Source organism: Balaenoptera ricei, chromosome 8 (assembly GCF_028023285.1).
Source record: "Balaenoptera ricei isolate mBalRic1 chromosome 8, mBalRic1.hap2, whole genome shotgun sequence".
Lineage (NCBI taxonomy): Eukaryota > Metazoa > Chordata > Mammalia > Artiodactyla > Balaenopteridae > Balaenoptera > Balaenoptera ricei.
In genome coordinates this window covers 107,466,307-107,492,585 of record NC_082646.1, presented here as the reverse complement: position 1 = coordinate 107,492,585, position 26,279 = coordinate 107,466,307, and the positions used below count along the sequence as shown (strand labels likewise).

The following is a 26,279-nucleotide window of genomic DNA, read 5'->3' as shown; positions in this document are numbered from 1 at the left end:
TGGTGTGGCTGAACGAATGACAGCATCCGGGTTGTCGGATTGTCGGTGGGACGGGTGAGGCCCCTGCTGGCCCAGAGCCCACACCTCTCTTCTGGGTCTGATCCTCCTCTTTCCCTCCTTGAAACACCTCCCCTCCTCTTTTGTTCTAGTCAGACTCTCCCATTTTTCCAGCCCAGCTGAACCCCACCTCTTCCAAGAAGTCTTCATTCTTTCAAATGCAAAAACCTCCTTTTTGGGTTCCACAGCCTTCGTAGTCTGGCCACACCATTTACCCTTAGTTATCCACTGACTTGCACTAATCTCTCCCCTCTGCCCGGCTGCTGCCTATTTCCCAGGCAGCGGAGGGTACCCGCACCGTTCCCGTTTCCCTCCCGGCACCCATCCTGCAGAGTCCCGAGATCATTATGGGCCCTCAAAATGTGACAGCTCGCCTGACCCTGTCTGAGTGGTGGCCGCCCTTGAGCCCTTCTGAGGAGTGGCTTGGAGGGCGCCCCGGGAACCCTCTCCCCACCCCCATCCCTGGCTTCCTGGAAAGCTTGCTCCCCCTAAAGTTTGTATAACAGTTAATCATCTGGGTTCCCAACAATGGGCTCTGCCCATCTTGGGACATGTAAAAATGGGATTTGGTTTGCCTTTCACATTGGGAGGCTTCTAGAGGTAAAGAGAAACCCTCTGTGTCTGGCTATTTAAAGAGACATAGGGAGGGTTAGGGGCCCTTTCCAGTCCTCTGGGCTTCACACAGGGAGCCTTAGAGGTCAGATCAATGTTTTCCTTTCTCCTCGCAGCAACAGGACTACCAACTCTTCTCACGCCTCCCGGGACATCTGCCAAGGGCCCAGGCCTGGCAGCCCCCTCCTCCATCCCTGGCGGGGGCGTGATGAAAAACCGCTGAACTGGGACTCAGGGACCAGGGTCCCCAGAGTGATCAGGTCTCCCCAAGCGATCCTGGGTAGGTGATGGGCACGGCCAGGTAATCTCTAAGTTTCCCTCTACTTTGAGTTGCCTAGAGGTGCGAGGCCACCTGCCGGCCTCTCCGTCAGCAGTGTGCGCGCGCTTCCAAGCACAGACCCTGAGCCAGGCTGTCTGGCTTCTAGCCCAGCTCCACTACTAGTTAGTCATGAGACTTGGGGCCAGCTGCCTAACCTCTCTGTCGGGTGTGGGGAGCAGCCCCCATCTCGGAGGGTGGCTGGAAGATCAAGGGAGCTAATATGCATGAAACACGAGTGTGCCTGGCCCAGAACAAGTGCTGTGCAGGTGTGACCATCCCTACAGCTAGGTGTCTGACCCAGAAGTGATGGGAATTTTGCGCCCTACTATTTAGGAATGTGGCTTTTCCTCCTGTGGTCCTGGCAGGGTGTGCGGAAGAGACTGGACCCCAAGTAACTGCACCCGCTGGAGGAGAGCCACGAGTCAGTCAGGCTGCAGGAGCCAGGGGAGGGCCCGCTGCCACCGTGAAGAGCAGAACATGCGGCCTTGGGGTCAGCAGGCACTGACCGCCCAGACCATGGGCAGGCCACTTTATCTAGCAGGCTCTTGTCTTGACTTCAGGGCCATCGCTACCTGTAAAAGGGTAAAGCTTTGAATAGAATGCATCAATTGTTTTGATTAATTTCCCTGCAGGTGGAAAAACGAGGTCTATAAAACAAAAAAGCAGAAACACAGAAAATGATAGTTCTTTATTTTGATAGTTGAGGGGAAAGTTATAAAACAGACAACACAGAGCTTTGTGACTGCCTCAGATAGGCAATGAACACAGAGATGAACAATGAACAGGCAATGAACACAGGGATACAGAAATGTAAACAAGACAAGGCTTCCAGAGAATGTTAGTTTATGCTATACAACTTCCAGAATACAGCAGCTCCCACAGACTCTAAAGTAAACTAAAACGAGCGTCTTCCAGAACAATCCATACACATTCAGAGGGAGGTCAGAGAAGGCTCCTTCCCTGCATCCGGGGACTGTGCAGATGCTGCCCTTTCCGGGCAGGAGAGGCCAAGGCTGGTTCCGCCTGGGCTTTGGCTTCACGGGGCGGCTTCACCTGCTCTGTTCTGTGTTCTTTCGAGTTTGCCTTCTCATTCTTCGGCAGGCTGGCTCCGGCCCCTGCCCGTCTTTCCCTTTTGACCCACACCCCTTTCGTGTTCTTAGCAGGAAGCCCAGCCAAGCCAAGGGAGCCTGGCCGAGTCCCTCAGGTGGAGCCAACCAGCCAGGGGTGGCTCCCTCCTTAGGTGCTCAAGACCCAGCCTCGCCATTTGCCAAACATTCAGGAAAAAGGCTACAAATATAACCTGTTAACCATCTAATACTGTCCTCCCTCTAGAAGTTTCTGATGTGTCTGGTTATTATTCTGTCCCAATATTTTTGCTCCCGCCCTAGGGTTTTTGACTCTCCCAGGAAAAGAGCAGGCCTCGCGGCCTGGCCCTGCACTCTTGCTGTTACTTCAGGCAGTGGACTCTGGGCGCATCACAGCCTCACCACCCCGCCCGGCTGACCCCTGCGGCCGCAGCTGGACGCCCCCCACCCCGGATCTCCGGAATGGTGAGTCGTTCCGCAAAAGGTCTGTTTTCAGTAGACCAGGAGGCTCTCGGTCACCCTGAGACTTGCCTTGAAAGGATGTGGGAGGGAGGCAGAGACACGGGGAGGGAAGAGCAGAAGATGTGACGGCCGTCCCGGCAGAAGAGGGAGAGCAGAGAGCAGTACACCCTCCTCCAGGCAGGGCTGGAGGAAAGTCTTAGGTTAAATATCTCAGGAGGTATGAGGGGTGGGGCTGGGTCAGGGCAGCCACCCCAGAGCCAAGGCACAGAGGAGGTGTGAAATGTCCAGGATAAATAGAACTGCGTGGGGAGGAGAAAAGCCAGCTCCACCCTCTCTTAAAATAGTCGCCATCGGCACCAAAAATATATTACTATCTGTACATATGTCATCTTTTAAAAAAGGAAATAAAACCTCCTTGGCACCTTGTAGTTGATTTCTTAAAAATGAGGTGATATATGGCAAGGCCTCCCGCATGCGCGCACGTCCACGGCTGTGCACACACGCGTGCATCTCCCTGTCGAAGAGCGGCGCCCCGCAGCGCCCCTGCAGCCCTGACCGCGAGAAACATGGCCGGGCGGGCCGCCGCCAACTCCTGCACGGCTGTTGTTTGCAGGGGTGCCCTCTGCCGGGGCACCTGACTCTGCCATCTACGGGGGACCAGCAGCCCCCCATCCCCCCGCTGCTCCGGAAGCAGAGGACAACAGGATCGCCCTCACGTACCTCCTCTGGGAAGGAAGTCCTGTCTCTGGACCCGAGCTGCTTCAAATCGAAGGCAGCCCTGGCCCGCCCCACCCTGCCCCACAGTTACACATGTCTGCCCGGGCTCAGAGCGGCCTCTGCCCCCCAGACACCGACGCAAATGCGAGCAGAGGTCAGCGCCGGCCTGAGCGAGCACGCGTGCCCGCGGGCTCCACGCCTGGTCACCGGCGTTCCGGCAGGAGGCCGCAGAGGGCGGGCTGTCCGGGGGGGCAGGGAGGCGGCCCTCGCCTCCTCCGGGCTGCCCAGGCCGGGGCGCCGCTGCTCAGAGGTGGTGACTGCTCTGCAGCAGGGAGGTGACGGTGTCCTGCAGGGCCACGGCCACCTTCTTGGAGGTCTTGCGCAGCAGCGGGCTGTCAGGGTGGTGCTCCTTCAGGTGCAGGACGTGGCCCTCCTGGCTCTCGGACGTGCAGCCGCACTCCTCGCACACGTACAGCTTGGCCCGCCGCTCCTTGTACGCGTACTTCTGCTGCACACCGTGGATCTTCTTGAGATGAGACTCCAGAGAGCAGCGTTGCGTGAAGGCCTTGTCACACAGGCTGCACTTGTAGGGCCGCACGCCTGCGGGGAGGACAGCGCCGGCGTCAGGGACCCGACTCCGCGGCAGAGGAGCGCCCGGAGGCCTGCCCGACTCCAGCTCCCCAGCGACCGGACTGACGGGCCGCGGAGGACGTCCGCCCAGAGCTCCCAGGCCCCCCCGGGCCCAGGACAGCAGCGCGGCGGCAGCGGCCGTGGCCTCCGCCGCGCGGGCTCCTCTTACCAGTGTGGGTGCGCACGTGTCTCTTCAGGTCGAAGGTGTCGTTGAAGCCCTTCCCGCAGTAAGTGCAGAGGTGCCTCTTGACGTCGTTGTGACACTTCATGTGGCGATTCAGCATGCGCTGGTACGTGAAGGCCTTCTGGCAGATGTGGCAGGTGAAGAGGTCTCCACTGGGAGTGTCCCCTAGGGTCACCTGTGGGCAAGGACGGGGTTTGTGACGGACACCCAGGAGTTGGGGCTGCAGGTGGCAGATTGGGAGGACACACACACCAGCCCCCAGCCACGTGAGGAGGGCGGTGCCCACCCCAGACGCCACACCTCTGTGCCGCTGGCTCCCAGAGGTCTGGTGGTGGGGCTGGAAGGAAGGTCAGCCTCCTGTTGGGCTCCTGAGTCTCTGTGCAGGGCCGCCACCCAGCCCCTTCCTTACCATCTCTAGAGATGGGTGGCCAGCTCCCCACAGAAACAGCCCGATTCAGTAACTCTACCTGTTAGAAAGTCCTCCCTTCACTGAGCCCAAATCTTTCTCTGTAGTTTCTGCTCTCTGTTCCCATTCTACGCCTTAGGACAGGGAAGAGTGCCCACGACGCGGTCTCCGTGCAGCCTTCCCAGGCTGAGGCCACCACTGGGAGCCTGAAGTCCCCTCGCAGGCCAGCCCAGCCCCTGGCCTTACTTGAGCCTGACGTGGTCTGGTCTGAGTCCCTTTGCCACCCTGATGACTCTTTTGCTTATAAACATTTTTCATTTTCTTTGTAATTATGGAACAGCTGTTCAGAAGTGGAGACGTGGCCTCAACGCCCTACCTCTGTGAATGTTCAGAGGTTACTTGTGCTTTGTGGTGGCTTTGTCACTGGCCACTCCTCCCGAGCTCCCTGGGCACCGGGTGCACCCCATCACCCCGTGCCTTCTGGCCCTGCACTGCTTCTGGCACCGGGTAAATGCCTTCTTGCTAGCTAATCAAGCCCTTTGGGGTCAGGACTCGCTCCTCTGGCACATCTGCTGTCCTGTGCCCCCTGCTCTCTCTCTCCACGCGCTCCCTAGCCACTGGGATTAAGGGGTGGGAGGAAGGGCCCTCGGGGATCAGGGGCACTGTGTCAGCTCCCCGGCCAACCGCCCAGCACATGTCTTGGCGATTCCCCTCTGGTTACAACATGCGGCCTCCGCAGGTAAGAGAGGCAGGAACAGCATTGCACAGCCAGTTTTCTTCAGTCTTTTGGCTCATAGGAAAGCTCCACGGGAGCCCTTCCTCTAGATGACTGCTTCCAGATCCCAGAGCTTTCAGGAAAGCAGGCCCAGCCAGAGATGGCCCTGCTGTTAGCACGCTCCTCGTGCTCCTGGAAAGCAGGGGCATTCCCGTGAGCTCCTTCCTGCCTCGGCTGCTGAGCAGTGGGCGCTCACCAGGCCCCGCCCCAGACCCAGGGCTCTGGGATGGAAGCACACGCTTGGGCGAGGCGGAGACTGCCGCTGGGCACATGCGCAGGGAGTCGACCACCCAGCAGACTCCAGACCTCACTCTCAGCCGGCGGAGACGCAGGCCCAGGCCAGATTGCAGAGCCAGGCTCACGCTTCCCCGCTTCTCCTAGGACTTCTGTGTAAAGAGGTGCCTCCCCTCAAGACCAGAAACGAAGCTAAACAACCCCCAGAGAGGACTCCAAAAGGGTTAAGCGTCTTTTGAACCTCACTGCTTCTCCCCAGCGCATGGGCATTCTCACTTCCGACCCACTTCTCTTCTTTCCCACCCCCGTCTGTGCTCCAGTGAGGTTCACTTCTCTGCAGAAACCTAGACCCAGACTCAAGACCAATCTCTGCTTAAGTCTCATTTGTGCCACGTCTCGTGGGCTGGACCCAGGAGGATACACGTGCCCCTGGTCGTTGGAGACAGCGTGAGGGTCAGTACCTTCATCTTGGTGCGCAGGAAGCCATGGTCCCTGCTCTGTGGGTCTGCCAGGCGGCTCGTGTCTTCGGAGGGCAGCTGGGCCACCACGCAGGGCCCTGGGGTCACACTATAGCTGGAGTCCCGAAGGCTCATGTCCAAAGCCAGGGGGCAAGAAGGGGGTTCGGCCACTGATGGCTCTGGCTCCCTGTAGGGCTGTGGTGGGCAGAAGCCTAGGCTGACTGGGAAGAGAAGAACAGCCAAGTGAGGGGCTTGGTGGCGAAAAGGGGACTGCGCGGGGTTTCAGGAAGGTTCCCTGGTGGTAAGCTGGCTGGAACCTGGAGCCGCTGTCCCACCCCTTGCAGGCATGTGGCAGAGCAGGGCTGCCCCCAGCCCACTGCATGCCACGCCTCCCTCCCCCCACCCCATTAAGGTAATTACAGGTGACGCCAGCCAAGCTCCACGGCCCACAGGCCTGCCCGCTGAGTAATTTGTGTCTTAGCGGAACTGGGAGGACCAAACCTGCCCTGCCAATTATTCTTCCCGAGCTGTCTGCCTGCCCCACCTGGGCCAGTCCCTCTGGATTCCAGGCCTCATCCACGCTCTTGCAGGGACAAAGGGCACCACTGGAGGCCCTGGACCCAGGGACTCATCCCTGCCCCAGAAGGGTCCCGGTGGTCTGCGCCACTCCGGGCCTCTCTTCCAGGCAGATTTAGCTGCTGGCCGTAGGGAACGGGGCGGTCCTAACCCCTCTCTCCTTCAGGGTGGTCTGTCCCTGACGTTGCAGCTCACTGGGGCTCCAGGCTCCCCACTCCCGCTGGCCCAGCTTAGCAGGCGAGCAGGCCGGGTGGGGCAGGGCAGGGAGGAGGTCAGGGAGCAGCAGGTGGATGCGGCCTAACAGTCTCCTGGGCAGCCTGCCCGGCGCTTACGCAAGCCTCGCCCAGAGCAGGGACCGCTCACTCGCTCTGTCGCTGTGGCGCTTTGAGGGCTGGGCTCCCGCCCTCTGCACGGCAGCTGCGGCGATACCAGCAATACCGGCAGCCCTTTGACACGCTGCTCCCCACGGCAGACACCTCACGCTAAACAGGGCCAGAGAGGCTTGGCCCTCGTCCTGACTAGACAGGAGGGGAGCTCTCCCGAGTGACACAGAGGAGACAAGTCTCAAACCCCCAGAGCTGAGGCAAACAATCTAATGTTACAGTTTGGTCAGTATTTTTCTCCCGAAGAGGCTGAGCTAGGAACATTTTCCAAGCCTCAGAAGGAAAACTCAAGAGGGGCACGGGAAGGAAAGGATGAGTGGGCTTCAGGGAGAGGGACTTAGCAGGTTGACTTAGGGTCTCAGAACCATGAAGAAGGCCCCCTGCGCCCGCAGCCCCCGGCCAGTGAGACAGTGGACGGGGTCCCAGGGAGGGGCGGCCCCCAGCAGGATGCAGCGGGCGAGGCTGGAAGCAGAGGACACACCAACGGAGGAAGGGCGAATATGAAGGCACCCAAGTTTCGGGAGAGGCCCCCACTCTCGCCCCCTTCAAACACAACAAAGTTCTGACAGGGGAAGAATGCGCCTGCCCGCCACCCAAACCCGTTCTGCTGGCACTGGTGCCGTCTGTCTGTCCGTCTGGGGACTCTAATGAGCCACCTCATTCCGGGAGTTGATTCACCAGCACCTGGCCCTGGCCTGGCCTCTCTCCAAGCCCTGGACGGCTGGACGTCAGGCCGGAGCTCTCGGAGGTGCCCCCACCCCGCCCCCGGTCCTCCCACAGTGACAGCTGTCTGTGTACAGGGATGGGGGCTGCCGGAGGGCGGGCGTGTCCGAGTGTTGGCAGCTTCAATTTATGCCAGATCACCAGCTATTGGAGATCTTGGCTGAGAATTCAAGACTGGATGACAATTTCCATTTCTCAATCCAGGTAGAGACAAACAGGAACCTCTACCCTCTTCTGTCTTTCCGTATCAGATAGCGAGATCAAGGCTCCCGCAAGTTGGAGCCTGGCCGCAGAGCCTGCACGCGGAGGAGCAGAGGGAGGAGTGACAACAGGGGAGGGTTAACCGGTTTGCGCTCAAACGAGTTGTCACCCTTGGCTCCCTGGCTCCACTAGAGCGGGGTCCACGGTGAGGGTTCTGAGGATGTAAGCAGGTTTAGGGGGAGACCTGTTTCCCAGGCCTGCCTCTCCCGTTCCGCAGAGGCCCTGAAATGACAGTGCTGGGGGACCGGGGACAGGGAGCGGGCCTGCCCGGTCTGCCTGTGTGCCGCTTTCCCCCGAAGAGAGGGGCAGGTGAGGTCGCCAGGGTGCGGACGGTTGCCTCATCCCACGCGCCCCGCCAAACCCGTCTTCCTGCCACCCCGGGGAGCGTGTCCCTGCCGCTGTGCCCATCGCTGGGTGTCACCGAGCGGCAGGAAGCAGAACTGGCTGGGCCCTGCTTGTGCTGCTCTCTGCCCCCTAATTAGATGTTTCCGGCAAGGTGGCGGCCGCTGTGGCTACTCACCGCCCGCCCGCGGCTGAGGAGTGTGGCAAGGCCCTGTCCCTACCCCCTCAGGGGCCGCACGGGTTCCCTTTCTGTCGGCTCAACACGCCTCCACCTGGATGACATTGTGGGCATTGGGCCCAGAGCAGCTTCCCACCCGAGGTCTTCAGCAAGTCCCCTCTCTCTTGGATTGAAAGCTCCTGGCCCAAATACCAGACAGGGTGCCAGGTCCTACCCTATCCAAGGCCTCACGCCAGGGCTGGGCACGAGGCCTGGCCCTAGGCTCTCTGGGGAGAGCGGGTGAAGCAGACATGAGGACACCTAGCCACGGGCTGGGGCTGCTGCCGACCTGGAAGCGGGGTTGGTGGGGGGGAGCCCAGTGTGTCAGCACAGCCCAGGCTGGCGTTAGGTGGTCTTGCACCCCTATCAGGAAGGGCAAGGTCCCCTGTGCCCATCTCCTCCGGCCCCCAGGTCAGCTAGCAGGGGCCTGAAAGGGAGCCAGTGCCAGCCAACTGGCAGAGCTGGGCAGCCCTGGAAACACAACGGGCCCATCTCTCAGCCTGTCGTTTCCATTCTGTGAACGCCAAGTTTTTCTCTCAGGCAGGATCTTTCCCCCCTTTCCCAACCGTTTCTCATACCATGTCCACAGTGAAGTTAACCAACCCTGTGCACCTCAGCCCTCACACCAGGGTGGACGCCGCAACCGGCGGAACTGTACTGTGTTTGCGTCCTTCCTTCCCTCCCTCCCGTGCAGCACGGGGCTGGCACCCCTGTGGGACGCCACACGATACTTGCTGAGCATGAAGAGAGTTAAAGAAGAAGCCTGACATCAACAATGGCCATGCTTTGCTCCCATCCTCCCTGTGCCCAGAGGACTCGGCCTCACCTGCTCTCTTTCTGGGACAAACAGTCTGGCAGGACTCTGCCTCAGGTCACCCAAGCTAGGGACAAACAGCCTGGCAGCTTGGGTGACGGCACCCCGTGGGACAGCTAGGAATCCCATCTAGCCCACCGTACCCATCTGTGAGCTGGCTGTCTACCCTCCCAGGCTTGCTCGCGCGCAGAGCTCGGCAGACGTGTCCCTCACTGCCAACACGTCCCAGGAATCAGAATGATCACCGTCAGAGGCATAATCTCTCCCCAACTCCACTCCCTCGCGCCCCTACACGTGTACTCTGGGCCCCAAAGCTGACTTTCTCAGCCTTTCTAACCCGGCCCAGAAAGAGCTGCCCAGGTGCCCACACTGCCTAGTCAGAGCCAGGCTGAGGACGCTCCAGTCCCGCGCACCTTAGCCTGGCTGCCCCCCGGGGTGGGCATGTGCTGACGAACTGGCAGGACGGACTGCAGAGGCTCCGTCTGAAGTGGGGAGGTGGGGGGGGCCGTTTTGGGGTGGGGGTAGGGAAGAGGTCCCAGGATACTCATGGCTGGAGCATGTCATTCAGCTTCCAGGCCTGGTCTGCCCTCCAGTGCCTTCCTGGCCTTTTGAGATTCCTCTCAGCAGGGGCCTGGGGAACCCCACTTCATCCCCGTTCCTGGAGCTTCCCCTTAGGTCCAGGAGATGGAATTTAGCCCCTGGGTACAGGGGCCTGGGTTCATCATCAAGAAACCAGCATCAGTCCCTGCACTCCACAGTCAATAATGACACAACGAAGGAGAGATGCCAGTGGAGATGGAGGGCGGGGGCTCGAGGGCCAAACAGGTGGCAACTTAACCATGAACCCTTTCAGTGCTCCCAGCGGGCGTGGTGCTGTCGCCCACCCCTGCAGCCTTCCAGCCCCTGTGCCCACTTCTGGGCTTTTCCCTCAGTTTTGGGAGGAGAGTGAGGCCCAGGGGACTGAGGGCGGGAAACCTCTAGAATTGTGCCTCAGAGAAGAGGCTGGAGTGCTGGTCAGACTGGGGCCCTGGAGTCAGAGCTGCCAGGCCGGGGCCCAGGATCTTCAGTCAGTAAACACTTTCTTTCCAGGCATTCTTTGCTGCTCTAAGGGTCTCAGAGGGCCCTGGCGGGAAGGTCAGACCTCAAACGCTTCATTCCCCAGCCCTCCCGGTGCCTCTCCCAGTGGGACCGGACGGGGTCAATGCTTATTTGGTCACAACGTGCTGAGTCTGTGAGGTGGGTGAAGGAAACGTGCCCAGCCGGCTCTTAGGGTCACGGTCGGCTGGTGATGGAATGGCCCAGTCAGGGGACAGGCCACCACAAGACACACTCCCCACCCTCTAGCCATCTGAGGCACCCGAGCGTGGCCCGAGAACATTCCCTTTCTCATTTCCAAAAACTGTGGGAAAACTCTCTAGTGGGCCACATGGTTTTGAGAGGCAAAAGTAAGTTCTCTGACTTCTACTCTTTGCTTGAGCCCACAGGACTCTCCCTGGCAAACTGTCACCTGCACCTCCAGGTTAGACCCCACCCTACCTCCGGGATGATCCTGCAGAGTAAGCGGCTCCCCTCACCTGGACAGCAGCGGCAGGTGGCACAGACCGTCCTGTGCACCTGATGGGACAGCCCCTGGGTGCAGGTCTCCCCCGCCACTCCCACTATGGCCACCAGAACTGTGCTGGGGAAAATCACTAGGATGCAAGGAAGTCAATGATTTGAACAAACGGAATTCCTTTGTCCTTTGTAAAAGTCAACACATGATCTGTTACTGATTGGGATGTGAAATAAAACTAAAAATAACAGCACACTAGTCTCTAGCAAGGCTCCGCTCACCTTTAACACAGTCCAAGTTCGGTTTATCAGATCCCAAGGAGCAGCTAAGCAGCAAGTCAGACACAGGTGAGGGAGGAGGCAGGAGCAAGGAAGGGGGCTCCCGTCCCTCACCCACTCACATGGCCCTTCTGGAGGTGGAACACGGATCAACTCCCCGGGGAACTTGGAGAAGCGAGAAACTATACACAGAATCCTGGGCCCACACCCTGATCCGCCTCCAGTGTAGAGGCAGCTCACTTCTCTTTCTGTCTCAGTTTCCCCACTGGGGTCATCAGGACTGCTGGCGCATTCCCACCTTTTAAGGAGGCTGTAGATAGGGGCCTAGGCACTTGAGATAAGGCTAAGCTGTGAAACACCCCGCCAGTCCTGTAGGCCATAGGATCCTGACGGTCGTCTGGCCAGCACTACACCCACAGTCTCCAACAATTTATTCAGGAGAGAAACCGAGGCAAGAGCCCTCACAGGGCCCCTCACCGCCCTTATTTCACCACTCTCCTACAAGGCCCGGGGCGATGCAGGGGAACCTGCAGATCAAGGGTCAAAGTCGGTTGGTTAATTACAACCTCTCCCCCCTTGGAGGCGCCGGGCAGGGTGTTAGCGCATCCCGCGCCCCACCCCCAAGGCCTGGGGAAGGGGAGTTCCGAAGGAAACTGGCTCCTGACCAAAGATTCTGTTAGGGGTGGGGGAGGACCGAAGGCGCATAAGAGGTCTCGGGGCTAACGTGGAAGATGCCACTGGAGGAAGAAACAACTGGGGTTACTCATCCAAAGTTGACTCCCACGCTGTCAAGGCGTCTTCCGAAAATAAACTTGGTGCCCCAGCTTCCCCCGGGGCTGCTCCCTGGCTGTGGGGTGGGACCTTTAACACCCCTCTCAGCTCAGTGGTGTCCTCTGCAAGGTCGAAGGAGGCGCTTTTCTAACAGAGGTGAGAGCTGATTCCACCTTTGCCTTCAGGGCTAGTGGGGTGCAGCCCGGCGCCTTCCCCACGGTCTCGCGCTCCCCACGGCTCGGAGCTCCTGCCTGCCCGACCCTCACGGGAACCTTCTGGCAGCCAGTGTTGTGGGTGAGAGGGAGAGATCAATGAAGGTGGCTTCAACTCTGGGTCTTCTCTTACATTTTGCACAAATCTCAGCCGAAACTCCAGCTCGCTCCCTGCCCCCCGAAGTGGCACCGCTCCAGTGCCCTCCTCCCGCCTCATAAAAGTCCCGGCTTTCGGGATTTACGACACGAGAGCGGAGGGTTGCCTGAGCGGTGACACACCCCGTTGCCTCCCCTGCGCCGCGGCTCGGACCGGTGGAGGGGAGGGCGGCACCGCGCGGGCCCGCGCGCCTCGGACAGGCCTGCCCCCCGCCCCGCCGGGGTCCTGGGAACGGCTGTCGCCCCCACCTGGCAGCCCCCGCGCCCACCCCCGCCCCCGCTTGGCCGCTCCTTCCGCCGGCCCTGCCCTCCCCTCCCCCCGCGCCCGGGGTCGGCCGCGCCGCGGGCTAACGGGGCAGCGGCCGCTTAAATATTAAATCGGGCGCCCCAGCTGCGCCCGCCGCCGGGCTCCGCGCCACTGCGCCCCGCACGCCGGCCGCTCGACGGGGCCCCGCCGCCCTCTCGGCGGCGCGGGGCTCGGGGCGCGCGGACTGGGCGCCTCACCTGGCACGTAGATCTCGCCGCGCTCCTCGTCGGGGAGCTCGCTCCAGTTCCTCCTGCACGTGGAGACGCACGGTTTCTTCACCAGAAACGCGCGGGGCATTTTCGAACCCTCCTCGCCGGGTACCGGCCGCTTCCGTAACTAGAGCCGGAGCCGTCCCACCTTTCCCTGGCCGGGCTGGAGGCGGGCGGGGGTGGGGGTAGGGGAGCAGGTCGGAGAAGAAGTCGCCAAAGCGTCCTGCGTTGCGCCGGGAGGCCGTGCGCGGGACGGCGCGCGCCCGTTTCAACCCCGCGGAGCTGTCGCCGTCCTCCGTCTGAACGAGGTCCCCTGCAGCCAGGTGCACCGGACGGCGGAGGAAGCGGCAGGTATGCTTCTCCCGGCGCGACTGGCGTCCCTCGCGTCCGCTCGGGAAGTCTTAAAGTGCGAGCACGACGGACGGGTTCACGCTTTATTGGCTCGCGGCGGCGTGTGTTAGTGGCTGGGGCGGGGAGGGGGTTGCTGATCTGAGCTAATTAGCTTGGAGTGGCCCGGGGAGCGACGGCGCATGCGTTGGGAAATAACGGTGACAACCCACCTATTTGTTACCTGTCGAACCGGTTTCCATTCCGCTGCCGGTGAGGTGGCCTCGCGGGCTGGGCGGGGTGGCCGGGAGGGGGCGGGGGGCGGGCGCAGGGCCCCCAGCACACCGCTGCCCGCCGGGGACCTCCCAGCGGGAGTGCTAGCGTTCGCCAACCGGAGTTTCGGAGGGAGCAGAGGAGGGGAGGGGGGGCCAAGGGGCAATGTTATTCGGCGCTCGCACGCTCTGCGGGCGATGAAGTGAAACTCGCCCGACTGGGCCCGGCCCGGCGCGCCCCGGGCGCCTGGGGAGGCGTGAAGCCGTCGGGCGGGACTGGGCGGCCCGGCCCACACTTGTTGAACCGGGCCCGGGCCCAGGCGGCCCCGGGTCCCAAACGCCTGGCTGAGCAATTCGTGGTTCAGCCCAGAGGGAGATATTTGCTGGTCGCCGGCTCCGTTCGGAAAGGCACGCGGGGCCGCAGGAACGCGCAGGCCGGTGGGCGGGCAGGCCGGGCCTCGCCGGGCCGCAATACAAAGCGGAGAGCAGCCGTAGGGCCGGGCGCCGAGCCCTGCCGAGAGCCCGCCTTCTGGCCGGGCAAGTGTGGAAGGTTTCGTGGAGGAAGGGGCGTTTAAACCGTTCCGAGTCCTCCGTGACCCCGAAAGACCCCAGCGCCTAGTCACTGGGGCTCACACCGCCGCCCCCACCCCCACCCCAGAGCCCTCATCTTTGTCCCAAATGGCCGGAGTTCAGGTGCAGCAAGACTGGAGGTGAGCCGAGGGCAGAGGACCAACTTACTTTGCCTGGCTGCAGCCACGGCAGGCAGGGAGCTCGTGTCTTGGCCCCAGAGCCCAGCCTTGGCTGAGACTCAGCCTGGGACCCCTCACTCTAGCCATTAATCATGCGCTGCCCAGTCCCAGGACCCGCCTCCTGGAGGGAGGCCCCGCCCTCCTCAGAAGCTGAGGAGCACTTGGTGGCCTCCATGAGGCGCAGTAACTGTGCCACTTCGGCCACTGGGCTTCTCTTACCAGCTGAACTAGTAAGGGCAGGCATGGGACCCCTTCCTCTTTTTAGCTCTCCCCCTTCCCCCATGTAAAATAAAATAATATTTCAGAGTCCCTACCACACATATACCTTTCTCACATATTAAATGTTTGCTGCAACAGATTAGGAGGAAATGAATCTGATAAGTGAACTCACACAGTTCAAAAGTCAGGACTCAGAAGAGGAGCAGCCTGCTTATGGTGGACTTTCAGGCGTCTAGTGGAAGAAGGTAGTTTTTCAAGGGGGAGGCTTCCAGAGGCCCTTTACATGCCCCCACTGGACTTCTGTAGAGCACTCCCTGGGCGGGTGGGGAAGGTGTGGACTTTGGGGGCAGATGGGCCTCCTTCTCTGCTCCTTCCTGGAACCTGTGAGTCTGGCCAAGGGGCTTTCCTTTCCAGGCTGTACCCTTGTCTGTCACCTGAGAATCCCATCATCTACCTCTTGGGTCCACGGTGAGGACGGTGTGAGCTCTGGCAGGGGTACTAATGTTTGCCCCCTTCCCCTTCCTTTCCCAGGCTCTACTTCCCTTGTCAACCCTCCACTCTTACCCTGGGCCCTTCCGTTCAGTTGACAAGCGAGCACCTGCTACTTGCTTGTCTTTTGAATATATCCTGGGCAAATAAGTTTGACTAACACTGTCTGGGAGAGAGGTGAATGTAGTTCATTCACCCAACAAATATTTATTGAGCACTTTGGTTGTACCAGACCCTGACAGGGGCTGGGACACAGTAGGGGCTTCGTGGAAACTCTGATGAAGTTTCGTAGATGATGCTGGACACAGAGGCAGTCTTTCTCATCGGGGGAACAACTCAGATGTCTCCACTTGTGGAAAGAAAGTTACACAGTGTACGGAACGAGGCCCAAGGAGGGAGGGATATTCGTCCATGCTGTCCACTGCTGTATTTCCAGCATCTACAGCTGTGCCTGGCACATAGTGGGTTGTCAATAAATATTTGTTGAATGAATGAATATCCTATGTTTCTTGACTCATGTGACACATTCAGCCTTTTATGTTCCAAATTTGCTAGAGGCATAAATACAAAGCAAATTTTTTTATTATGAGGAAAGCTATAGTGCAAGTTCAGTGTAATAAAGGGCAACTCTCAGAGATGGGGGGGTGGCATGGAGAAATGTGACTATCTAAAGGACCAGTGACAAGCATGTCATCCAAGCACAGAAATCCAACGTTGCCACTTTTGTCCATTTGGAAACTGGAAATCCAGATTTATGTGTGAAATCTACCAATTTTTATTTATTTATTTATTTATTTACTGGCCACGCTGCACAGCTTGCAGGATCTTAGTTCCCTGACCAGGCATCAAACCCCGGGCCCTCAGCAGTGAAAGCGCAGAGTCCTAACCACTGGACCACCAGGGAATTCCCCGAAATCTACCAGTTTTTAAATGTTGACTTAGCTTTTTTTTAAAACATGGAATGAGTCCAATAATATACATTCGTGGGGCAGATTTGACCCGTGGGCTGCCAGTGTGTGGCCTGTGGTTCATGAACCAGACAATGTGTGTGAACTTGGGTAAACACTGAGCTGAACCGTGAGCTCCATAAGGGCAGGCACCTCCTGCTCTGTTCACACAGTGCCAGTTCGATATCGTTCTCTCCTTCCTTAATTCAGTCACCAAATATTCATTGAACACCTACTATATGCTAGCACTGGGTATCCCGTGATGCAAGGCAAACAAAGAAATAAGGAAATGATTAGTGTGATGCAGGACATTTAACTAGTGATGGGATGGTGACAGGCGAGGGGCGCTGAGATCTGAATGAGAGGTAGGAGCCAGCTGTGCAGAGCAGGGAAGAGCCTGATCCGTAAATGGATCCGATGGCACAAAGGCCCCAGAGCAGGAGTGAGCAGCGCCTGTGTGTGTGTGTGTGTGTGTGTGTGTGTATGTGATGAACCGAAAGGCGAGGTGGCTGGATCATGAGGGGATGGGAAATTGTAGGAACTGACCCTGAAGAGGTAGGTCGGTCATGTCATGTGAGGCTCAGTGTGGTGGGAAGCCTTGGATCTGCTATGGGGAGAGGAATGTGTCACCAGGCGAGGGGTGCTGAGGGTGGCAGTAGGGAGACCAGTGAGGAGGCTACCGTAATAGTCCAAGAAGGAGGGGATGGTGGCCTGGGCCAGCTGCAGGCAGAGCCATGAGTGCTAATTCCAGGTGACATGAGTAGCCATGCCTCTTTGGTACAGTGGACAGGGGTGTGAAGGGAAGCAGAACCCTAGCAGGCAAGCAAGGACCATGTTCCCCAAAGGCTGGTGGCTGGCAGCCGCCTTCAGAGCTCGGCTCCCCTTCCAAGCAGCCCAGGGAGAGCTAGGGCAGGAGTCGGATGGAGAGGTTTTGGAACAACCCCTTCCTGTTCTCAGAGAAGGCTTCTGGGGGGAGCTGGGATGGGGTTGGGTGGGGCAGGGGCTTAGAAGCATGGCGGCTCGGGGCAGAAAGGCTTTTGGGAGCTGTGCTGAGAGGACAAGCAGAACAGAGCACTGGACCTGGAGTCAGGCTGCCCCAGGCTCTTAGTCTCCAGGGACTTGGGCTAAGCCCCGTCTGTACAGGGGGCTCTGAGTTCCGGCTCTGCTCCTCAGAGCCGTCAAGAGATGCTGTTGATTCACTTTTGCCCAGAAGCCTAGCAGCCCTTGAAAATGGACTCAGCCTTAAAGCAGGCCGACGGTGCCCCTGGCCACCGAGGCCTCTGCTTGGCTCAAATAGTGGCCTTTCCAGCTCTGTTTGACAGTAGCCCCGTGGAGGCTGCAAAGCCCCTGACAAACTGTGACGTGCTGTGGGTGACACTGACACCTCCATCTCTTGCTGGGTTCTGTCCTGTCAGCTCCCAAAGCATCTGGAATCTTCCCATACCTCCGTCTCCACGTTTACCACCCTGATCCTTTACAACTGAATAACGTCCTTGGGGCCCGGCGTGCTCTGGCCCCAGGTGGCCTCCTGACCCCGTGCTTCTTCCTTCCCGCTGATTGTGTGTGTGCCCGCCACACTGCTGGCCCTCTGTCCACTGAACTGGCCAAATCCTGTTCCCAGCTCACGCCTCTCCTCTGCTGCTCCTTCTGCCCGGAAGGCTTTTCCCCACTTGATGACTGGCTCTCTCTCGTCACTCAGGTTTCAGCCAGATGTGCCCTCTTCCAAGAGTCCTCTCTGACTGCCCTAGCTAAATCATTGTGCCCCCAGTCACTTCTGTCCCATTACCCTATTTTCTTATTCTTTCTTGCAGCATCTCTCTTTTTAAAAAATATTTATTTATTTATTATTTATTTGGTTGTACTGGGTCTTAGTTGCAGCAGGCCGGCTCCTGAGTTGCTGCTCCAGGGCTCCTTAGTTGTGGCTCGCCTGCTCCTTAGTTGCAGCACGCGGGCTCCTTAGTTGTGGCATGCAAACTCTTAGTTGTGGCATGCATGTGGGATCTAGTTCCCCAACCAGGAATTGAACCCGGGCCCCCTGCATTGGCAGCGCAGAGTCTTATCCACTGCGCCACCAGGGAAGTCCCTGCAGAATCTCTTATTCCATGAAATTTTGATTTGTCTTGTTTGTTCGTTTCTCCCCCAGTGAAAGTTCTGTACATGAGGGACCTCTTTTAACATCATTTTTAGTAGCTTTATTTAGATATAGTTCACATACCATAAAACTCACCCTTTTAAAGTGTACAGTTCAGTGTTCTGTTTTGTTTTGGTTTTTGGGTTTTTTGTTTTGGACCATGCTGTGCAGCTTGCGGGACCTTAGTTGCCTGACCAGGGATTGAACCTGCGCCCTCAGCAGTGAAAACACGGAGACCTAACCACTGGACTGCCAGGGAATTCCCAATTCAGTGATTTTTAGTATCTTCACAGAGCTGTGCAACCACCACCACTGTCTTCCATCACATTTTTATCACCTCAAAAGAAAGCCCGTACCCGTTAGCAGTCACTCTCCATTCCTCCCAACCCCCGGCTCCTGGTACCCACTACTCTGCTCTCTATGGATTTGCATATTGATGTGTTCTTTTTAAAGCATCTCTGTATCCCCAGTGCCTAGTGCTGTGAGGATGGGTATCTCCCACTTTACAGATGAGAAAACTGAGACTCAGGACTCCTCAGGAAACTGACTTTCCCTTTTTTCAGTGTGCCTAGTGTCTCCACCGAACTGGGCTGCCCTGGGGAAGATGGAAACTCAGCAAAAAGAGAAGAAATGAGTTGTGGGCATTGAGTGGGGAGTTCCCTGCTCAGCCACTTGCTGCAGCCCACACCTGGGCCCTCTCGGCTGGGAGGTCACTCTTGGGGGTGGGCTTGCTGACTGCAGATTCAGTGCTGGTGGTCTGAGTTCAATGTTATGCCTGGCCTGTGCCAGGGACAGTACCAGCACCACCCTCCCACAGGGGAGCAGACATCTGGGCAGGCAGGTGAAGGCTGAGAGTAGCTGTGTGAGTGGAGGGCCAAGTCAGGGATAGCAAGGGGCTGTGGGCTGAAGTCCAGGCTCCACCTCTTAGGAGCTCTGTGACTGTGAGCAAGTGACTGCACCCCACTGGGCCTCCCTTTCCTTCTCTGTGAATGGTACCCATCCTCAGGTACCTCAGGGTGCTGTAAGCCTCAGTGGATCCATGTGGATGCTTCCACCACAGCATCGAGAACTACACATGGGTTCCCTCCCTCCAGACCCTGGGCCCCAAGGAGCAAAGGCTCAGAAAGGCTGGCTGCTGTCAGAGGCTGAACAGGGGCCAGAGCCAGCATTGTAGTTCCTGACCCTTTGAAGCCTGTCTCCTCAACTGTAAAAGGGGTTTAATAATCATTCCTCCCTCCCTGTAAGTGATAAGGGCTGGGAATGTGCAGTTATCAGCACCCTCTGGGCCTCAGACAGGGAAACCAGACAGGCTCCTGTTACCCCCAAGCTGCCTTCCCTCCCAGGGCTGCTGTCATCCGGCCTCTTTCATCCTAGATTTAATTAGCCAGGCAGCCCCACTCCACAGCCTCTCCGGCCGAAGTCATCACTCCCATTTTATAGGTGGGGAAACTGAGGCACCTAGAGGGAAGTAGTTTGGGATTGCCGCCTGTGAGTCAACTGTTGAGCCAGGGCCCAGAGGAGCTGGGACTGGGTTTTCCAGCTGGACTTGTCCCTTGGGGTGGATCCCTGTCTCCATCCCCTTGGCACCCTGGGCACCCAGAGAGCCTCTTTTCCAGCTCTCTCTACCTCACCACTCCCTACCACCTCCCATCTGGAGGGCAGCAGGAGGGGGTGGGGAGGGGCCTGCCAAGCCCGGGGAAAGGTGAGAAACTAGTTGGCAGCGGCTGGCATGGGGGCTCAGGCCTGTTTCATCTTCAGAGCGGGCTAATGAGAGCCAGAGGCGTTACTCAGATTGGCGGGCTGTGGGTGTGGGGTCTGGACGCCCGCGGTTCTGTGCCCTGGAAATCAGCGATCAGTGGGGCGTCTGCAGCCTGGACTCTAGACCCAGGAGGGGCTGTTAGCTGAGCCCCAGGCCCAGCCCTCTGAGTGCCCCCAAACAGCCCTGCTTCAGCCCTCTGGAAGTCAAGAGTGCTGGGCTCGGGCACTGCTTGACCCCAGATCTCCTGCGGCGGCAAGGCCTCAGTTTCCCGGTCCGTGCTAAGCGTGCTGTGAGCCCCGTGACCGGCCAGGCCCTGCCAGTCCTCACGTCTGCATCCCGTTGTTTTCCGGCTTCATCGCAGCTTGGGACTTGGCCCCGCCAGCTTTACCCAGGTCTGGCTGCCGCGACCCTAGCCGACCTTCGGCGCGGCCTCTGCCAAAGGTCAGCAGCTTCCGCCTGCCCCGACCCCGGCGCCGGCTCAGCGCCCCCAAGCCGAGCGGGTGGGGAGCCGGGGCCGGCGTCGGGGAAGCGAAGCCAAGCCCTGCGGCGCCCGCCCGACCGGTTTAGCCGGGCCCACGGCGCGCAGTTCCTGCGGGCGCCCGGGGACCGCACCTTGTACACCCCCCAGCGGCCACACGGGGAGCCCCAAGGACTCCAATCCGCGTCACCCCCAGGGGCCGCGGGCGGCTGGCGCAGGGTGCGCCGCGCCCGGGCGCCGGCGCGGGGCGCGCTGGTTGCCATCCTCAGCAGTCTGGCAGGCGCGGGCGGGGCCCGGGCCGCTGTCCACCGGAGCGCCCTGAGATTGCAGTCCGCGCGCAGAGGGGACCCTGGCATCCGCGAGCCCAGGCCCACCCAACTCCACCGCCTCTGCCTGGGCCTGCAGCGGTTCCGGGGAAGGGGAAGCCTGCGCACAGCGGGACAGTTACTCAGCCCCATCGAAACCAGCGAGTCTTCACCTGCCAGCAGGGAGGGCGGGGGGGCGGCGGCCCGGAGGGCGGGGGAGGCGGTGGCCCCGTTACGGCCCCGCCCCCGCGAGGGACCCGCCTCAGTTCGGCCGCCCACGCGCCGCGCGCCCCGCCCCACCCCGCCCGGCGCAGCCAGCCCGGAAGTAGCCGGCCGGCCAGAGCGCCAGCGGCCGCTGGGTCAGGCAGGGTGAGAGCGGCCGACCCGTTACCGCGGGCGCCGGGGTCCGGGGCGGTGCTGTGGCTTCGGTACCGGCTGCGGGCAGGCGGCCTAATGAGCTCTCGGCACGCACCCCCGCGCCAGCTGCCTGCCCGGCACCCCCGCCCCTGCTCGCCAGCCCTCTTCCCCCCGGGGACCCTGGCGGCCCGCCCTAGCGTCACCCCCGAAACCTCTGGGTTTCATCTCGGGACCCGGGTGCGGGGTCCCCGCTGGCCTCTGCGCGTGGCCGAGGGCGGTTGGGATCTGCTAGGCGGCCCTGGGGTGACAGTGGCCCCTTTGGGGTTGGCGCAGGGGCTCGCGCGCCCTCTGGCGGCCGTGGGGCCCCGTGCGTCTCCAGCCCGCAGGTCTGATCCTCTCTCGCTTTTCTGCAGGGACTTGGCGTGCCTGACCATGGGGCCCACGAGCCGGGAAACCTGGGCCCAGCGCCTGGGCACCTTCCGGGCCAGCCCGTCCGCCTTCATGGCAGGTCCTGAGGGTGAGGATCTGGGTCGTCACCTGCTGAGCGACCTGAGGAGTGAGAAGCTGAGCGAGCCGACTAAGGTAGGCCCTGCGCGTGACCCTTGTCCTGGCCCAGGTGGTCCCTTCAGCCCGCCGTGCCCTGAACCTCAGCTTCGTGATTCCCACCCAGAAACCCCTATCCCCAGGTTTCCTTGCTGGCTCTGAGCTTGGAGTACCCAGCCCAGCTGTGGCCGGACGCTCCTGCGGCCGAAGCAGCTGCCACCTCCCTGTTGGATACCCTGGTCCTTCTACCCCCGCGGCCCTCGGCTCTGCGGCGGCCCCTTCTGCTGGCGGCCACCACAGCCTTGGCGGCAGGAGGTGCGCTGGGCCCCACCTCGGGAGCCTCCCGCCGGCTCTTGCCGCTGCTGCTGGGCTTGGCCTCGGGCCGCGATTTGGGGCGAAGCTTTGGCCCTGCCTCGGAACAGCGCCCCCTGCAGGCCACAGCGTGGGAGTGCCTGCGGGAGCTGGAGAGCTGCAAGCCTGGGCTGCTGGGGGGCTGTCTGGGGCTGCTGCGGGGCCTGCTGGGGCAGGAGGGCCCTGTACAGCCACTCAGCCTGCTGCTGGCACTTGCCCTGCGAAACGCCTTGGTGATACAAGCCAGGGCCAGGGTGGGCCTGCAGGGCCTGCTCGTGGCTGGGGACTGTCCCACTGAGGGTGGTTCCTGGAACTGGATGCTAGCTGAGGAGGGTGATGCCCACCTTCAGCCCCAGGCACCCAGTTGGCCAGCAGCTGATGGGGGGGAGTGTTGCCTTGCCACGCTGGAGCTCAGTCCTGAGGAGGCCCGGGAGCTGCGGGCTGCTGTGGCCCAGCTTCTGGACGCCTCCTACCTGCTCACTCCTGTGGCCCAGGCCCAGCTTCTGTGGCTGCTGGGCTGGGCCCTGCGGGGTCTTCGGGGACAGCCACCAGTGCTCTTCAAGCCACAGCTGGTACGGCTGCTGGGCACAGCACAGCTGACGCTGCTGCATGCCGTTCTGGCTCTGAAGGCGGCCTTTGGTGAGGCACTGTTCACAGCCCAGGATGAGGCCTTGCTGCTTCGCCGGCTCACCTTGGCTGCCCAGCACCCGGCCCTGCCCCTGCCCGCCCATCTCTTCTACCTGCACTGCCTCTTGAACTTCCCTGAGAACTGGCCGCTGGGCCCCGCAGGCGAGGAGGCTGCCCCGCTATTGCTGGGGTCCCAGCTATGCCGTGGCCTCCTGCCCAGTCTTCTGCATGACCCGATGGACCTCTTGGCCCGCCTGCATCTGCTGTGCCTGCTCTGTGTGGAAGACGAAGAAAAGGAGGAGAAGGGCCAGGATCAGAGCCCCCGGCGGTACCTGGAGGAGCTACTGGCTGGCCTGCGGCAGAGGGCAGCCCTGGGTGGTGGCCCCCGGGCCTTAGCCACTCTTTGCTTCCAGGCCTCATACCTCGTTGCTCGCTGCCTGGCCGGGCAACCTGCGGTGCTGACACCCTTGACCCACGGACTGGCCCAGCTGTACCGAGCCCGGCCTGCACTGGCTCCCCATTTCGTGGATCTCTTGGATCGGGTGGGCCCTGAGCTGGGGGAACCCTTGAAGGTGGTCTTGCGGCGGGAGGTGGTGTCCAGGCCAGGCAGGGATGAGGCCCTTCGTTGGCACCTGCAGATGCTGGCAAGGGTGGCAGATGGGGATGCCCAGAGTGCCACCCTCGGCTTCCTGCAGGCTGCAGCTGCCCGCTGCACGGACTGGGGCCTCCAGCAGGCCCTCCTGCAGGTCTGCCGGGCCCTGCTGCGGGCAGGTGTTGGGGGAGGCCTGGCGGACTTGCTGCAGGTCCTGGCCAGGCAGCTGGAGGACCCTGATGGGCGGGACCACGCGCGCCTCTACTACATCCTCCTGGCCCACCTGGAAGAGCCCAAGCTGGGGGTGGCCCTGGGCCCCTCCCTGGCCGCACCTGCACTGGCCTCTTCACTGGTGGCCGAGAACCAGGGCTTTGCTGCAGCGCTGATGGTGCAGGAGGCCCCGGCCCCGATTCGGCTAAGCGTGGGTCCCCACAGAGCCAAGGGCCCAGCCCCAGTGCTGCAGCTCCAGGTGGAGGTGCTGGAGCAGGTGTATTCTCTGGAACTGCGCTTCCGTGTGGAAAGACAGCTCTATGCACCCTTGGGGGCTGTGCACGTGCCCTGCCTGTGCCCCGGCCGTCCCATCCGCCCTCTGCTGCTGCCTCTGCAGCCCCGACGCCCGGCTCCCGCGAGGCTGGCTGTGCGCGCCCTGTACACCACACCCAGCGGCCTCACCTGCCACGCTCACCTGCCACCCCTTCTCGTGAACTTCGCTGACCTCTTTCTGCCTTTCCCCCAGCCCCCCGAAGGGGCCAAGCTGGGCTTCTTTGAGGAGCTCTGGGACTCCTGCCTGCCAAAGGGCACCGAGAGTCGTTTGTGGTGCCCTCTCGGGTCACACGGGCTGGAGGCATTGGTGTCCCGCCACCTGGAGCCCTTTGTGGTGGTGGCCCAACCCCCGACCAGCTACCTTATAGCCATCCGTCTGCCCCCAGACTCGCGGTTGCTGCTGCGGCTGGAAGCAGCCCAGGCGGACGGAGTGCCTGTGGCCCTGCGGACTGATGACTGGGCCGTGCTGCCTCTGGTGGGGGACTACCTCCGGGGGCTGTCAGCGGCTGGCTGAGCCCCAGGGCCAGGCCAGGTAGGAGCAGGACTGCGGCCTTTGCAGGCTCTTGCCCAAGAAGGGCTGCTGAGAGCCAGGATACAGCCCCGTAGCTCCTTTCTGTAAAAAAAAAAAACAAAACAAAAACCTATATTTGCTAACAACACTCACTGGTTTGTTTTCTTTTGGGCCCTGGGTGGGGGAAGGCACACTGGGAGGGGGGTCAGAGGCTCCAGGAAAGCTTCCAAGCTAGGAACCCCCAGACTGCAGGGCATGAAAGTTCCTTCCTGCCCGGATATGCTAGGATTCTCTAGAATCCCTGCCCAGGATGCAGGAGAAAAAATATCCACATCTTTACTTCCCAGAGAGGGAAAAGCCTTGCTCAAAGCCACCCAGCAATTTAGGAATGAGAGTGAAGCTGGACTTGGGCCTCCTAACCTGTGAGCCAGTGCTATTCAACTCAAGAGGTTTGCAGGATCTCTGCACAGGGAGCTCAGGCTAGATAGGACGAGGGACAAATGGGCAGAAACAGAGGAGTCTGCAGCGGCCTGGTGTCCCCTTCCTCTAGAGCCCATGAGCCACAACTACCGAGCCCACGTGTAACAACTACTGAAGCCCGCTCTCTGCAACAAGAGAAGCCACCGCAATGAGAAGCCCACGCACCGCAATGAAGAGTAGCCCCTGCTCACCGCAACTAGAGAAAGTCCACGCAGCAACAAAGACCCAACGCAGCCAATAAATACATAAATAAACAACATTACTCATTAAAAAAAAAAAAGATTATAGAATATTGTATCCATCAAGAGAAGAATACATGTTCTTCTCAAGTGCACGTGGAACATCCACTGCGACAGACCACATTTTGGGCCATAAAGCACACCTTAGCAAATTTAAAAGAACAGAAATCTGCTTTTGGACCACAATGGAATTAAAGTAGAAATCAATGACAGAATGATAGCTGGAAAATTCCCAAGTATTTGGAGATTAAGCAACATACTTCTGTATAACACATGGGTCAAGGAAGCCCCATGAGAAATTTTAAAATATCCTGAGCTAAATGAAAATGAAAATACAACTTGTCAAAATCTGTGTGATTCAGTGAAAGCAATACTTGGAGCGAGGTTTGTGGCATTAAATGAATATATTAGAAAAGAAGAAAGATATAAAAATCAATAATCTAACCTTTTACTTTAGGATACTAGAGAAAGAAGAGTAATATGAGCCTACAGCAAGTAGAGGAAGATGAATAAAAATTAGAGCAGAAATCAGTGAAATTGACAGGAGGAATTCAACAGAGAAAATCGATGAAACCAAAAGCTGGTTCTATGAAAAGATCAGTAAAATTGATAAGCCTCTAGCCAGGCTAACTAAGAAAGAAGAGAGAGGACACAAATTATTAATACCAGAAATAAAAGAGGGATCATCACTACTGAGCCCATGGACATTAAAGGGATAATAAGTATTATGAACAATTCCGTGCCCACAATCTGATAAATGAAATGGACCAATTCCTTGAACGATGCAAAGTAACAAAACTTACACAAAGGAAAATAATCTGAATAGAGCTATATCTCGAGAAAGTGAGTCAATAATTAACAGTTGGGCTTCCCTGGTGGCGCAGTGGTTGAGAATCTGCCTGCCAATGCAGGGGACATGGGTTCAAGCCCTGGTCTGGGAAGATCCCACATGCCGCGGAGCAACTCGGCCCGTGAGCCACAACTACTGAGCCTGCGCGTCTGGAGCTTGTGCTCTGCAACAGGAGAGGCCGCGACAGTGAGAGGCCCGCGCTCCGCGATGAAGAGTGGCCCCCGCTCGCCGCAACTAGAGAAAGCCCTCGCACAGGAACGAAGACCCAACACAGCCAAAAATAAATTAATTAAAATAATAATAATAATTAATAGTTATAATGGTTAATACTGTATATTGTTAACATATAATAATAAATATGTGAGGCGACACATATCAAATCATCACGATGTACACTTTAAATATCTTACAATTGTATTTGTCAATTATACCTCAGTAAAGCTGAAAAAAAATCTCTTAAAATGAACAACAACAAAAATTAGTGAAAATCTCCTAAAAAAAAAAAAAGCAACAAGCCGAGATGGTTCCCTGGTGAATTCTTCTTGTGAAAAAACATTTCAGAAAGAATAACAATTCCTTACAATCTCTTCCAGAAAATAGAAGCAGAGGGAACACTTCCTAATTCATTCTATGAGACCAGCATTACCCTAATACCAACACCAGATAAAGACATCACGAGAAAGGAAACTACAGATCAATATCACTCATGAACATAGGTGCAAAAATCCTCCACAAAAAAAAATTAGGAAATTGAATTCAATATACATAAA

The 26,279-nt window shown here is 59.1% G+C and overlaps 2 protein-coding genes across 7 annotated transcripts; one reads left to right on the top strand and one right to left on the bottom strand.

Annotated features, from left to right (window-relative positions):
• Positions 1–1,655: 1,655 nt before the first annotated feature.
• On the bottom strand, positions 1,656–13,183 carry OVOL1 (ovo like transcriptional repressor 1). Of its 3 annotated transcripts, none has more exons than XM_059932026.1 (4): positions 12,729–13,183; positions 5,943–6,160; positions 4,052–4,241; positions 1,656–3,852 (listed from the first exon to the last, which is right to left on the bottom strand). In XM_059932026.1, exons 1-4 carry the CDS (start codon positions 12,826–12,828, stop codon positions 3,557–3,559), a joined length of 804 nt encoding a protein of 267 aa, XP_059788009.1. In that variant the 5' UTR covers positions 12,829–13,183; the 3' UTR covers positions 1,656–3,556. The 3 variants fall into 3 exon arrangements, with proteins under 3 accessions (XP_059788009.1, XP_059788010.1, XP_059788011.1); XM_059932027.1 differs by lacking the exon at positions 12,729–13,183 and adding an exon at positions 11,089–12,321; XM_059932028.1 differs by lacking the exon at positions 12,729–13,183 and adding an exon at positions 10,830–11,009.
• On the top strand, positions 12,338–25,780 carry AP5B1 (adaptor related protein complex 5 subunit beta 1). 4 transcript variants are annotated; one of them, XM_059932025.1, is made up of 4 exons: positions 12,338–13,091; positions 21,187–21,355; positions 21,460–23,961; positions 24,491–25,780. In XM_059932025.1, exons 2-3 carry the CDS (start codon positions 21,206–21,208, stop codon positions 23,941–23,943), a joined length of 2,634 nt encoding a protein of 877 aa, XP_059788008.1. In that variant the 5' UTR covers positions 12,338–13,091; positions 21,187–21,205; the 3' UTR covers positions 23,944–23,961; positions 24,491–25,780. The 4 variants fall into 4 exon arrangements, with proteins under 4 accessions (XP_059788008.1, XP_059788005.1, XP_059788007.1 ...); XM_059932022.1 differs by lacking the exon at positions 24,491–25,780 and having other exon boundaries at positions 21,460–24,088; XM_059932024.1 differs by lacking the exons at positions 12,338–13,091; positions 24,491–25,780 and adding an exon at positions 13,215–13,340 and having other exon boundaries at positions 21,460–24,088.
• The last annotated feature ends 499 nt before the right edge of the window (positions 25,781–26,279 follow it).

Excerpts from the sequence above, each read along its gene's own strand:
- AP5B1 (XM_059932025.1), top strand. The coding sequence starts at position 21,206 with ATGGGGCCCACGAGCCGGGAAACCTGGGCCCAGCGCCTGGGCACCTTC. Across the intron at positions 21,356-21,459 it reads AGCTGAGCGAGCCGACTAAG|GTTTCCTTGCTGGCTCTGAG; the intron begins GTAGGCCCTGCG and ends CCCTATCCCCAG.
- OVOL1 (XM_059932026.1), bottom strand. The coding sequence starts at position 12,828 with ATGCCCCGCGCGTTTCTGGTGAAGAAACCGTGCGTCTCCACGTGCAGG. Across the intron at positions 6,161-12,728 it reads CGGCGAGATCTACGTGCCAG|TCAGCCTAGGCTTCTGCCCA; the intron begins GTGAGGCGCCCA and ends TTCTCTTCCCAG. Across the intron at positions 4,242-5,942 it reads TCCTGCGCACCAAGATGAAG|GTGACCCTAGGGGACACTCC; the intron begins GTACTGACCCTC and ends CCTTGCCCACAG.